This window comes from Trypanosoma cruzi, genomic scaffold, assembly GCF_000209065.1.
Source record: "Trypanosoma cruzi strain CL Brener 1047053516765 genomic scaffold, whole genome shotgun sequence".
Classification (NCBI taxonomy): domain Eukaryota; phylum Euglenozoa; class Kinetoplastea; order Trypanosomatida; family Trypanosomatidae; genus Trypanosoma; species Trypanosoma cruzi.
This window is the reverse complement of record NW_001849520.1, coordinates 44,399-55,996: the sequence shown is the minus strand read 5'-3', so window position 1 is coordinate 55,996 and position 11,598 is coordinate 44,399. Positions and strand designations below refer to the sequence as shown.

At 45.7% G+C, this 11,598-nt stretch overlaps 4 protein-coding genes across 4 annotated transcripts, besides 21 other annotated features; all 4 read left to right on the top strand.

The window, feature by feature from the left end:
• Positions 1 to 641: part of a sequence feature (haploid, Esmeraldo-like haplotype) that runs on past the window's edge.
• Positions 145 to 172: a sequence feature (AT_rich).
• Positions 186 to 206: a sequence feature (AT_rich).
• Positions 349 to 385: a microsatellite.
• Positions 388 to 462: a sequence feature (A-rich).
• Positions 592 to 630: a sequence feature (T-rich).
• Positions 642 to 2,003: a sequence feature (haploid, non-Esmeraldo-like haplotype).
• Positions 675 to 744: a sequence feature (T-rich).
• Positions 902 to 928: a microsatellite.
• Positions 1,185 to 1,235: a microsatellite.
• Positions 1,384 to 1,430: a microsatellite.
• Positions 1,590 to 1,713: a sequence feature (A-rich).
• Positions 1,855 to 1,901: a sequence feature (T-rich).
• Positions 1,948 to 1,975: a sequence feature (AT_rich).
• Positions 2,004 to 11,598: part of a sequence feature (areas merged during assembly that could not be assigned to a particular haplotype. This can correspond to areas where the two haplotypes were merged or to regions with more than two copies in the genome that were merged during assembly.) that runs on past the window's edge.
• Positions 2,358 to 2,398: a sequence feature (A-rich).
• Tc00.1047053508307.134 (hypothetical protein, conserved) lies at positions 3,287 to 4,426 on the top strand (the record flags this gene model as incomplete). Its single annotated transcript, XM_812051.1, has 1 exon — positions 3,287 to 4,426. One exon carries the CDS (start codon positions 3,287 to 3,289, stop codon positions 4,424 to 4,426), a length of 1,140 nt encoding a protein of 379 aa, XP_817144.1.
• Positions 5,245 to 5,270: a microsatellite.
• Tc00.1047053508307.130 (hypothetical protein, conserved) lies at positions 5,353 to 6,990 on the top strand (the record flags this gene model as incomplete). The annotated part of the gene is made up of 1 exon (XM_812043.1): positions 5,353 to 6,990. The coding sequence occupies one exon, from the start codon at positions 5,353 to 5,355 to the stop codon at positions 6,988 to 6,990; it is 1,638 nt and encodes a 545-aa protein (XP_817136.1).
• Positions 6,666 to 6,762: a sequence feature (CT-rich).
• Positions 7,000 to 7,025: a microsatellite.
• Tc00.1047053508307.125 (hypothetical protein, conserved) lies at positions 7,185 to 7,700 on the top strand (the record flags this gene model as incomplete). The annotated part of the gene is made up of 1 exon (XM_812054.1): positions 7,185 to 7,700. One exon carries the CDS (start codon positions 7,185 to 7,187, stop codon positions 7,698 to 7,700), a length of 516 nt encoding a protein of 171 aa, XP_817147.1.
• Positions 7,188 to 7,208: a microsatellite.
• Positions 8,175 to 8,198: a sequence feature (AT_rich).
• Tc00.1047053508307.120 (hypothetical protein, conserved) lies at positions 8,372 to 11,578 on the top strand (the record flags this gene model as incomplete). The annotated part of the gene is made up of 1 exon (XM_812042.1): positions 8,372 to 11,578. One exon carries the CDS (start codon positions 8,372 to 8,374, stop codon positions 11,576 to 11,578), a length of 3,207 nt encoding a protein of 1,068 aa, XP_817135.1.

The following is an 11,598-nucleotide window of genomic DNA, read 5'->3' as shown; positions in this document are numbered from 1 at the left end:
GTCCGTGGACTCCTGCTGGCGCTACACATGTTTCATCTGCGAAATATTTGTGTGTGCGTGTGGATAGGTGGGCGTCCCCTCCTCTCCCTTGGGTGTTGTGGTTGCATCGGTAATGTGCTGTTGTTGGCTTCCCGAAAGAGGTTCTTTTTTTTTTTTTTTTACTTTTTTTATTGAAATGCAGCGAGAAAAATAAATAAAAAATAAAAGATGAAGGGGGCAATTGAATGAAAATGTGGTGGTTTTTATTCCACGGGGAGAGGGGCGGGAAATGGAGTGAGAAGGAGAGGCAATCAAGGGATGCGGTGTCAATGCACACCCACCCCCTCCTCGGGATGTGTTTGATCTGCTTTTCTTTCCGGTTCTTTCTTTCTTTCTTTTCTTCTTTTATTTTTCCATCATTTGTTATTTTTTTCTTCTCGTTGTTACGGTTATTTTTCTTTTTTTTTTCTTTTCCTTTATTTTGTCGTAAAATGATGATGATGGGGAGGAGGAGGGATGGAAAAAAGGCGGGTCGGGCATAAAAGAACTCCGCATGCATCGGTGCTCTTAAAAGAAGGAATCCGGTCTTCATTGAGTGAGAGGAGGAAGTCTAAAAAAAAAAAAAAGGAGAAAAAAAGAAAAGAAAGAAAATGAAGTGGTGGTGTGTGTGTGTGTGTGTCATTTTACTTATTCCCAAAAAAAAAAAGGGAAAAAAAAGATGATAAAGATAGGGAAAAAAAAAAAAAAAGAAATAGGACAAAAAAAGAGCAATGTAATTATCTTTTTTTTATATGGGGGGGAAGATGGGAAAGAGCGGTGTTGCTTTTTTTCCTGTGTTTTTTTGGCGTTTCCTGCACTTTTTTCTTTTCATTTTTGCAACCCATGTTGTTTTCTTTTCTTAAAAACAAAAACAAAAAAACTCTTTTTTTTTTTTTTTTTTTTTTTTTTTGTATATGAGCTTGGCGCGGAAGCCGTGCTGTGTATGTACAAAGGCCTGCTGATCATTCTCTTTCCGTTAATCAACACAGAAATCGGCATCCCCACCATTCCTACGGAGCGACAACAGGCCGGTTGTTTGGCTCAGGAAAGGGGGATGACAATACTGAGGAATTTATAGGAGGAAAGGAAAATGTAAGGAATAAAAAGGAGTACAATGCTGAGAAAAGGGGACTTGAGATATTTTGTGGTTTTGGTGCGTCCAGCTCTTTGTTTTTTGTTTTGTTTTGTTTTTTCTGTTGTTTGTTTGTTTGTTTGTTGTTTCTTTTATTTTGATGGGGGTCACGTATAAATAAATGTGAGGCACATTTCCGACTTGCGTCCTGCACTTTGAGGGGTCGGTGGCCGTGGGCGTACGAAAGGGGAGGGAAAACGGGAGATTTTGACCCTCATGGCAATTCACTTTCATTTTTTCATTTTTTCGTTTTCTTTTTTTTTTTTTTTTTTCTTTTTTTGGATAATAAATAAAAATAAAAGAAGGGGGAATTGAATGAAAATGTGGTGGCTTTTATTCCACGGGGAGAGGGGGCGGGAAATGGAGTGAGAAGGGGGAGGCAATCAAGGGATGTGGTGTTAATGCACCCCCACCCCTCATCGGGATGTGTTTGATCTGCTTTTCTTTCCGGTTCTCTCTTTTTTTTTTTTTTTTTCTTTAATTTTTCCATCATTTGTTATTATTTTCTTCTCGTTGTTACGGTTCTTTTTCTTTTTTCTTGTTTTTTTCTTTTCCCTTACTTTGTCGTAAAATGATGATGATGATGATGAGGAGGAGGAGGAGGAGGGATGGAAAAAAGGCGGGTCGGGCATAAAACAACTCCGCATGCATCGGTGTCCTTAAAAGAAGGAATCCAGTCTTCATTAAGTGAGAGGAGGAAGTCTAAAAAAAAAAAAAAAAAAAAAGGGAGAAAAAAAGAAATGAAAGAAAATGAATTGGTGGTGTGTGTGGGGAGTCATGTGTGTGTGTCATTTTACTTTTTTTTATTTTTTATTTTTTATTATTGCTTTCATGCGGAGAAAAACAAACGGTTTGTGCGTCTGTTATCTTTCTCGGTTGTTTTCCTCCCCTTTCTCTCTCATTTTTTTCGCCTTCATGCATGAGTTTGGTGCTTGCACCCGTCTTTTTCATTCTCTGCTTTATTTATATATGCTTAATTGGTAACTGTATGTTTGCCTCTAGACCTCCGTTTCGGAGTGAGTGATTGAGTGCGTGTGTGTGCGTGGAGGTGTGCTGCTCCCGCTCTTTCTTTCTGGAGACTTTCTTGTTCTGCTGCCGTTGTCATCGTCTTGGACGGAAGGGGGAGCAGCGTCTGTGCATGTATTTATGTGCCTTTTTTTGAGGGGGCATATATATATGTGCTTGTTGCTGGAGAAATGAAATTGCCTTTTTTTTCCTCTGTTTTTTTTTCTCTTTTTTTCCTTTTTTGCTCTGTTGTTTCTATTCAAGTGGAAGGAGAAGAGGAAAGAGGAGTGGAAACACACCCGCCCACACGGCGATTCCACGCTCTCCTAGTGCGACACGCACGGTTTGTTCGTAACCTTCAACGTCAGGGGAGGGGACAGAGAGACCGGCGCTCAGTGCTTTAAAAAGGGAGCGAAGAAGGAGCAGGAAAGAAAAAAAAAAATAGTTCGGGGGCAGTGAGTAAGGCAAGAGGCGGCACGTACGACCTCTTTATCTCACGTTTTTTCTTTCTCTTCCTTTTTTTTCCCACCCCCTCCTTGTCTCTTTATCCATTTTTATTCTTTGGATTGGCATCGTTCTTTGGACACCTGTTTTTGGTGGGTTTCCTGCTGTATTTTAGCTTATAGCGCATTTTTGTTTTATTCCTGCCCGGCTTCAATACACATCGACAGGACCGCAGCACGAAGAAACAAGAGTAACATTTGTTTCTCTTATACACTTCCAAAGGGGAAATACAGGCGGGCACGAGTACAAATTTGTTAAAACATTTTGGGCCAAAATTTTGGGAACGACCGGGAATTTGTAGCAGAGGTTGCCCCATGAACATTCGTGTCTCTGGAAATTGTAGGGGCCGCACTGTTGTTTTTCTTTCGGGATGGCCGGATACGTCGGAAGTATTTCGTGACAATATCATGAGTGCATTGGCACCACGCTATCGCCTCGTTGGGATTACTCTTCCTGGGTTTGACCGTATGTCGCCTCAGGTGCAGAGAGTGAAGAGAAGCCGGAAGAAGGAAGAGGCGGCGGAAAAAGGTTCGTTGTCTTCGAAAATGGATTTTCTGCGCATTCCACGAATGGGGTATTCATTTGAGGATCTTGTCGATTTTTTTGAAATTGCCCTTCTTGCGGGTGATGGAGCATCGTCCGCTCGAAAGACCCTTGCTTGTTGTACACGATTGGGGATGCATTATCGCCCACGAATTCTTGCTCTCACGACCATACTTTTTCTCACGAGTTGTGATGCTGGACGTTGGCGGGGACATCTCGGATCCGCTGCTAACGAAGGGTGGCGAATGCGACGATGGCGTTGGGGGTCGCATTTGGGCTCACTGGTGGAGATGTGTACATATTTTCATATGCCATGCAATCGTCATTGCTGCCTTTCTCATAATTCCCACAAGTGTTGGGAAGGGGATTTTGCGTTTTATTCTACAGATTGCACGTTGGCCGTCTTACAAGTATACACGTCACCTTTCTGCTTTGGGAAATGACACGGACGGGGAGGAAGAAGTGCTTATGGTGCCGATTTGTGCGCAAAAGAGCACAGTTGATGTTTCTCGAAAACCAACGCGATTTCTTGATGTTTTCAATGCGCTCTTACGTTTTACTGTTTTTGGCGGTGACTCCGAACAAAAGCAAGATGTAAGTACCCTGGCAGCATCTTTCTATCCAAGTCAATTTTACTACGCAAAGAGCAGACGGTTGTACACACTCCCGCCACACCCCACTGCCAGCGGTATTCACTACACCCATTATCGGTACCGATCCGCAAGGACGCAAAAGACAAATGGCTCAGCCAGCAAAAACACATCCAATTCTATAACCACTCAGAATGGAATTCACCCACCCACGGCCCCGTCACACGATGACGAGGCATCACTGAATTTCGTTGAGGTGGATCCTTTGAATGGATGGATTTATCTCCGATACTGGATTTTTTGGATTTCACGCTTGTTACCAAGCTCAAGACGTTTTTTTATTCCCATTAGCGTCCCTGTTTTATTTCTTTACGGTACGGAGAAGCCAATAATGCTGCATTCACACGAATGGATTAAATACATTGAGGCGAAGGGAGAAACTGATGGTTCTGAAGTTGTGTCAGTGGCAGGCGGGCACTGGTTCTTTGCGGAAGATAAGAACAAGGGACAAGTAACGAAAAGGATTGCAGAGTTTTTGGATGCAGACCAATTTGAGACACAGATTTCTCAATCATGGAAAGGCCATCTTTATGGTGAGGAGAGAGACAGCTACACATCCTACGTCTCTGTATAAAGGCATGCGCAGACGTACAGTGTAGGATAGGGATGAGGGAGTGGACAGAGTTTAACACTTACGAACGAATCATGTCTGCTTTTTTTGTTAAGGGGTTGGCGGTGAGGTCTCTTCTCCTTTTTTTTTTTTTTTTTGATTGTTAATGTTTTCCTTTCCATGCCGTGCGTTTTTATTGCCCTGCTATTTAACTGGCTCCGGTTTACTTGTCAATTTTTTGTTTCATTACTTGTTTTTAGTTGTTGTTGTTTTTTTGCTCCGCAGCTTAATCCAGCATTTTGGTTGTGGGAGCTGCGTGGCACGGACTTTCCCCACCACAAACAAACACACACACACCACTGACTGTTCATGAAAACTTGCGGCGTATTGAATTGGGTGTGATTGTGTTTTATTTGATTTAGAAATGCTTTTTTTTTTTTTTTAGCTTGTTTGCTTGTTTGGTTGATTTTTTTTTTTCCTTGAATTTGCCTACGTGTCTTTTTGCTGGAATGTTTTGCCGCCTGTTCTTCTTTGTCGCGGTTATCTTTCCCATCGTTGACATGAAATTTGTTCAGGAGGACACGACTGGCTTCTGTCTGGATGAATATTGTTGTTTTTTTTATGATGTTGTTTTTGTTTAGCTTTTAAAAGACACCTTGGAATGTGCTTGAGTAACCAACGGTGCTTCCAAAGGGGGTTGAAAACGGAGGGAGAGTGGTGGGGAACGCTCTCGTGTTGGACTTATGCATCCCTTCCCCTCACTTTGAACCGCCCGGCCACTTTGAACTCCCCTCCCGCTTCTGTTTGAAGTACTGTTGCCTGCGATGACTTATCTTCGTCTGTTTTTTTTTTTTTTTTTTTTTTTTTTGCCCTGCCGCTGCGGCACACACGATGGAAGAGAGGAGGGGTGAGTGGGTGAACGCACACGAACGTAAGAAAGGTGAGACTGAATGGATCTTGACAACACCGACACTACCACGAGTGGTGAAAATGACTTCCTGTTTGGCGACGGCTCTGCGGCCGCAGTGCCACCCTCTCTGCTCACCAGCGCCGCAGTGATTGATCTTGCGATGCATCCGCAGTTGCCAATTTTTGCCGCGGGTCTTGTGACGGGGGAAGTGGAGGTGCACGAGTACCGCGCAACGGAGACGAGGCGGCGGCCAATCACGCAGCAGTACTTCAAGGGTGACGGCTTTCAAGAAACAAACCCGTACAATATCCGTATGCATCCCAGGGGTTGTGTTTCCGCCATGGAGTTTACAGAAGATGGTAATTATCTCGTGACGGCAAGCAGTGATCGTACTATCAGTGTTTTGGACTGCGTGGCGGAACAAATTGCACTTCATATAGGAGACGGGACCGCAACGAAAAAGATGACCCCAGGCACCAATCAAAGGAAAAATGTTAATAGTAGTTCATCGAAAAGAGAAACTATGAAAATAAAGAAAAGGAATAAGAATCCCCACAAGTTTGGCATCTCTGCAATAAATGTATGTGATGTGAATTTGTTGGCCTCAGGTGATGATGATGGTATGATTGCTATATGGGACATGCGTCAGCGGACGCCGGCATTCCGTTACCATGAACACGGTGATTACGTCTCGCAGATGATCTACTTTTCTGATATTCGGGAGCTTGTCTCTAGCAGCGGTGATACCTGTATCGGCGTGTTTGATTTGCGTGGGGGCAAAATCCGTGATTACAGTGAGAAGAGGAAGGATGAGTTGAGCTGCTTTGCGTTTGTAAACAACACAGGGAACAACACGAGTTCTTTTATCCCAAGCATTGTGTGCGGAACCCCGAATGGCGGGCTTCCTGTGTGGAAGTTTGGTTCCTGGAGACGACCATATGATATCCTAGACCGGCATCCGGCGGAATGTGAAAGCATTATCTCTTTCAACAACCCCGATAGCACGTTTAACCACAACATCATTCTTACTGGAGCATGCGACGGTCTTGTTCGTGTAATTCAGATGTACCCTGTGCGTCGCAACCTGTGTCAACTCAGCGCCAGGGACTTTACCTACTCGCATAACAACTCTATTGGTGGGAAGAGCAGTGGCAGTTACGCCAATATGGCAGTACGTCGCCAGCGAGGCAATGAGGGAATTAGCCGAATGCGACTGAGCCACGACTCCGCGATGCTTGCGGTCTGCGGCACGGATAGCATTATCGATTTTGTTGATGTGCGCTTTTTGTCGAATGAGCGTGAATTGGATCAGTTGCGATCGCAGACTGAGAAGGGGCACTTGGCGGTACTGAGGGAGATGGAAAGGGAGCGGGAAAAGGAAGAAGAGACAGAAACATCAGAGTCGGAGACCGATGATGACGAGGATGACGAGGAAGGGGTGGAGAAGGAGTCTGGGCGGTGCATGAAGAATGCAAAAACAGCCAAACGCGGACGTGAGGAGGAGGAAGCCGGGGATCACAGCGATGAGGAAGCGAAGCCCAAGACGGAGCGTCAAAAGAAGCGGGAACGTGTTGCTGCTGCCAAATGGCTGAAGGAGGAGAAGCGAAAAAAGATAAACTTTGCATTTGAGAAGCGAAGGCGGCGTGTAAATGGCTTCTTTGGGGACCTGGGTTCTTGACGAGCAGCGTTTTTTTTTTTTTGTTTTTTTTTTTTGCTCCTGTGGACTGTGCGAGTGACTACAAACTAAACGAGTAAATTTTGTTATCTGATAAAATAATGAAGATTCTGGGGATTTTTTCCCACGTATGAGTCTTACTTTTTGTAAGAAATTATTTTAACACTTTTGTTTTTTTTTTACTCTCCACCTCTTTCATGTTTTTTTTTTTTTTTTTTTTTGTGTGTGTGAGTTGCAGCTGTTGTTTCTGTGTATTTCTCTTGTTTGGCGGCAGCGATATTTACAGCGGTGTGAGGGGCACGATGCCGCCCAAGAAGGAAGCGGAGGGGCCACCTAAGAAGAAGAAGGAGCCTCCAAAGGAATTGTGTGGCTGCGGCGTAGACACGTATCGCCCGCCGCCGAAAGGAAAGAAGAAGACTGCACCCATCGAGCACGCGGCGGGATGTGCGTACCAGCGCACCACCTGCAACGCCTACCCGCACCTCCCAAAATGTCTCGTCTGCCTCAACCCCTGCAAGTACTGCGCCGGCACAATCCGGTGGTGTCCGCACTGCTATGAAAACCGCTGCACCAACATCTACAAGCGCGTCGTGCACGGCCACGCGAAGCAAGAGTCACAAAAGAAAAACGTCGTATCATTTGTTTTTGCGGATGGAAGTAGCGCAGCACCGGCAGCTTCAGCCCGCAGTGCGAGAAAGTCCGTGTCACGCTGAGTGCTCCCTCTTTTTTCCTTTTTTCTTCAAGGCCCAAAGGGGAAGATACGCTCCGCACAAGGAGGGGGGAAACAGGAAAAGTTTGGCGAGGAAAAAAAAAAAAGGTTTTCACGACACTCAGCTTCACAACAACGATGAAAGACAGCAAAGAAAACATGTGATATATAAGAATATCATGTACATATTCATTGCCAACATGCATGGTCGCCATAATTGCCGGGGTACCGTCAACAAATCGCGGCGTGTGCTGATATTGTGGCTGTTTTTTTTGGGCAAACCCTCCTGCTTTTTCTTTTTTTTCACAGCAACAAAAACGGTAGACCACGCGGTGTTGTTGTTTGCATGGACGCAATTTGAACCCGAAAGGAAATGGTTTTCCTTTTTACCCGCAGAAAAAAAAAAAAAAAAAAGAGGAAAAGATTACTTTTACGGTGTTTCCCTGTTGGAATTTCTTTTCTGTGTTATTTTCTTTTGATTAAATAAATTTATATATTTTTTCTTTTGTCTTTTGCTTTTTTCCTCCCTGTGGTCGGGCAGCGCTTTGTGACTCGAATCACACCCCTCAGCCACTGGAAGACACCTGCGGGGCTTTTTTTTTTTTTTTTTGGAGGGGGTGATTTGTAGACTTGGTCTCAACACCTCCGTGCTGACCTCGAGAGCGTGGGTGGCTCATGTCCGTGGCCCTGGATGTGAACACCGTGACGGCGGCACTGTGGCCGACGGCAACAGGGAAAGTGACAAGGTCGACGGGGCAGATTTTAGAGGTCACTCTAGTCGACAGAGGAGCAGCGCGGTTCACTCATATTGCATTTGACCCCAGTGATGAGACGAAATTTTACGCGAGCACTAGTGAAGCGGTTGTGTATGTATTTTCCATTCGCAAGAACGACGTGAAACTCTTTGCGGTGCTTGAGCATCCGGTTGCATCCATGGCGTTTTGTGGCAATGGTGTTAATCCATTGTTTGTTTGTGCGACCGAAGATTTAACTCTCATCTGGTTAGACTGCAATACAAGCCGCATTCTTCGACGAGAGAAGACACCGCACCGTTATGCGATTCACATGATGCATGCACCAGTTGGCTTTGGTACTCCGTGGCTGGCCACCATTTCACGAGACGCACTGGTACTGTGGGACGCCACACAGATGGTGTGTCGAGTGAATAGTCACATAACGGTAGTACAGATGGTACATGAGTTTCTAAGCGTGCACGCGGAAATGAACTTTCTTGTGACAGTAGAATATTCTGGGGTTGTAAAAAAATGGGACCCTGTTGCTTTGGTGCCAATAAAGGCTGTCACAATTGCGATGCGCCCCCGTGCAGCAACTGCGTGTCAAACATACGTTGCTGTCGGCATGTCGGATGCAATTGTCGGTTTCTTGAATACCTCCGATTTGTCTTCTATTTGTTGTGTTCAGATTTCTACAGCACCCGCGGCAGCGCGTTCCCTCTCAATTATAAACGACGATCTTCTTGCCTGTGAACTAACAGACGGTACCATTGTTTTTTTGTTTGTCAGGAATTACAGCGTGTCCTTTGCAATGACTGCGCCTTGCGTTGGCGCTATACGACGAAGTCCCTCATCTTTCAGCGTATCAGGACCGTCATTTGGTGTCTTTCTACGTGGCAATCATTTGTCTCTCTTTCATCTCCCCACATCACGTCAGTATTATCTGCGAAGAACGAAATGGAACGGTGTTGACCCAAATCCGACGTTGCCACGGCAGGTTTATCCCTTTCTGCATAGGGGAGAGTACACACGTGCGCCGGCCCCCACAGAATGGGAGCAGACCGACATTGGGGACACCACTCTTCCGCGTCCTACCATCCAGTTGAGCAACAAACAAGTTTCTAAATGGGCGAAGGTGGATCTGCTGCGGTCATCTGCTGATGCGGCGGACAAAGCGGTTGGCGGCCACATTTGTGAAGATTCCCACAGCCAATTTGTAGAGCCCCTCAAGGGGCGAAAGAAGAGTGAAGAGTTAGAGGCCGACGTGATGAACAAGGAAAAGGAACTCTCGCAGCGGCCATTTTTGGATAGGGCATCGCGAGCAGCCAACGTGCAAAACTTGAAACGCCTGCTGATGCGCTATGGAGTGTTTCCTGATAAGTACCGATCCCATATTTGGCGTTTTCTTTTGGAGCTACCAGAGCGAAGCTTTACAGCGCCTCAGTACACCCAGCTTTTTAGCAAAGGGATACATAAATGCGTTTCCTCGCTCTTGAAGCCATTTCCTCTGGCCAACAAAAATATGCGAGCCGCCATGGAGAGAGTCCTGTCGATTTTGGCGTGGCATGTGCCAATGTTTTCTGTGATTCATTTTCTTCCCATGATTGTTTATCCATTTTTGCAATTATATGGGGACGACATACAATTGACAGTGGAGGTCGTACTTGTTGTTTTGTCCAACTGGGGACAGGAGTTTTTCCAATACTACCCCAAGCATCCAGTTGCACTCACATCTTTACTGAATCAGCTGCTACGTACAGAGGATTTAGAGCTTCACAGTTACCTTGAGCAGTGTGGAGTCATGGTTGAAGAATGGGCTTGGGAGGCGCTGAAATCTCTCTACACTGACATCCTTACCTCTGCAGCATGGTTACAGGTAATGGATCACGCATTTTTTAACAGACCACTTTGGTTTTTTCTTTTTTATATACGGTGGCTGGTGAATATTCGTGAGAGACTTATGAAATTACATGAGCATCGAGAGCTTTTAGATGCCTTCAGCAAAGTGCACCCCATTGACATCAACAAAGTCATTGCGGAAACCTACCAGCTGCATGAAAGGTGTCCTAAGGGAGAGCTGTCTAGGCCATACAGTGTGCTTCATGCATTTGTCGATTATGCATACCCCGTTGAGTGGAAATGTAATGAGGCTAATATTGCAAGAAAGTTGGAAGATCTTCAGCTGCCCTTTCAGCAGGAAGGAAAGGAAGAGGAAATTTGCCAACAAATTCATGGTATTCGCGAGCAAATGGCTGAGGCGGAGGTGCAGGAAGATGTTTTTTTTGAGAAGAAACGGGCCGAAATTGCAGCACAGCTCAATACTGCGAACGACAGCCTGATAAACGAGGTGGCCCATGAAAAGAAGAACCAGCGGGCACGTGAAATGAAAAATATGGCCCGTATTCAGGTGGTAGAAAAGCATCTTCAGCAGGCAGATCGTTTAGAAGCACTTAGGGAGGAGCTTGTCTCTGCTCGTGTCCAGATCGCCGATCTCGCGCATATCAGAGAGAGGGAAGCACAGCACTGGAGACGGGCGGAATCTCTGACGGACCACGAAGTGCGTCGCTTAGAAGAAGCTGCTCGCGAACGCCTTGCAAAGGCAAAGCAAGCAATTGAAGAGGAAGAAAAAAAGAGTTCTCTGCAGTCGAGGGAGGGTGGGGATTTCTCCGGTCATGCAACACCACCAACTACTACAACAAGAACAGCAGCGACGGACACTGCGGGGAACCCTCTAAGGACCTCTTTAAACGTTCTGCAGACGCCTGTAGAGCCAAGTGTTTCGGTACAGGCGTACCGTATGTTGCAGAGCAGTGTAACTCCTGCGGTGAAGGAGACACTTCGGCCCCAGAAGCCACAAGGAGAGCGTTCAGTAGGTGGGCAGCCACCCAATCTTTCTTATTCTCCAGTTGTGGCTTCCTGTGGCCCATTATACGATAATTTGCTTGATGGCGGTGTACCCAAGTGCCATAGTGAGAAGAGAAGGACAAGAAGCGTTGATATTCAGTCACAGAAACTGCGACCCTTGAGTGATCGTGACGAACGCTCATCGGCTGGAACCGTGTTGCTCCGTTCTCGCGATCCCATGGCCTACAAAATACCGCGTCCGCTACATGAAAAACTAGATAAGAAACCTAAAAGAGGGGGCTAAGGTCCATAGATGCAACACGG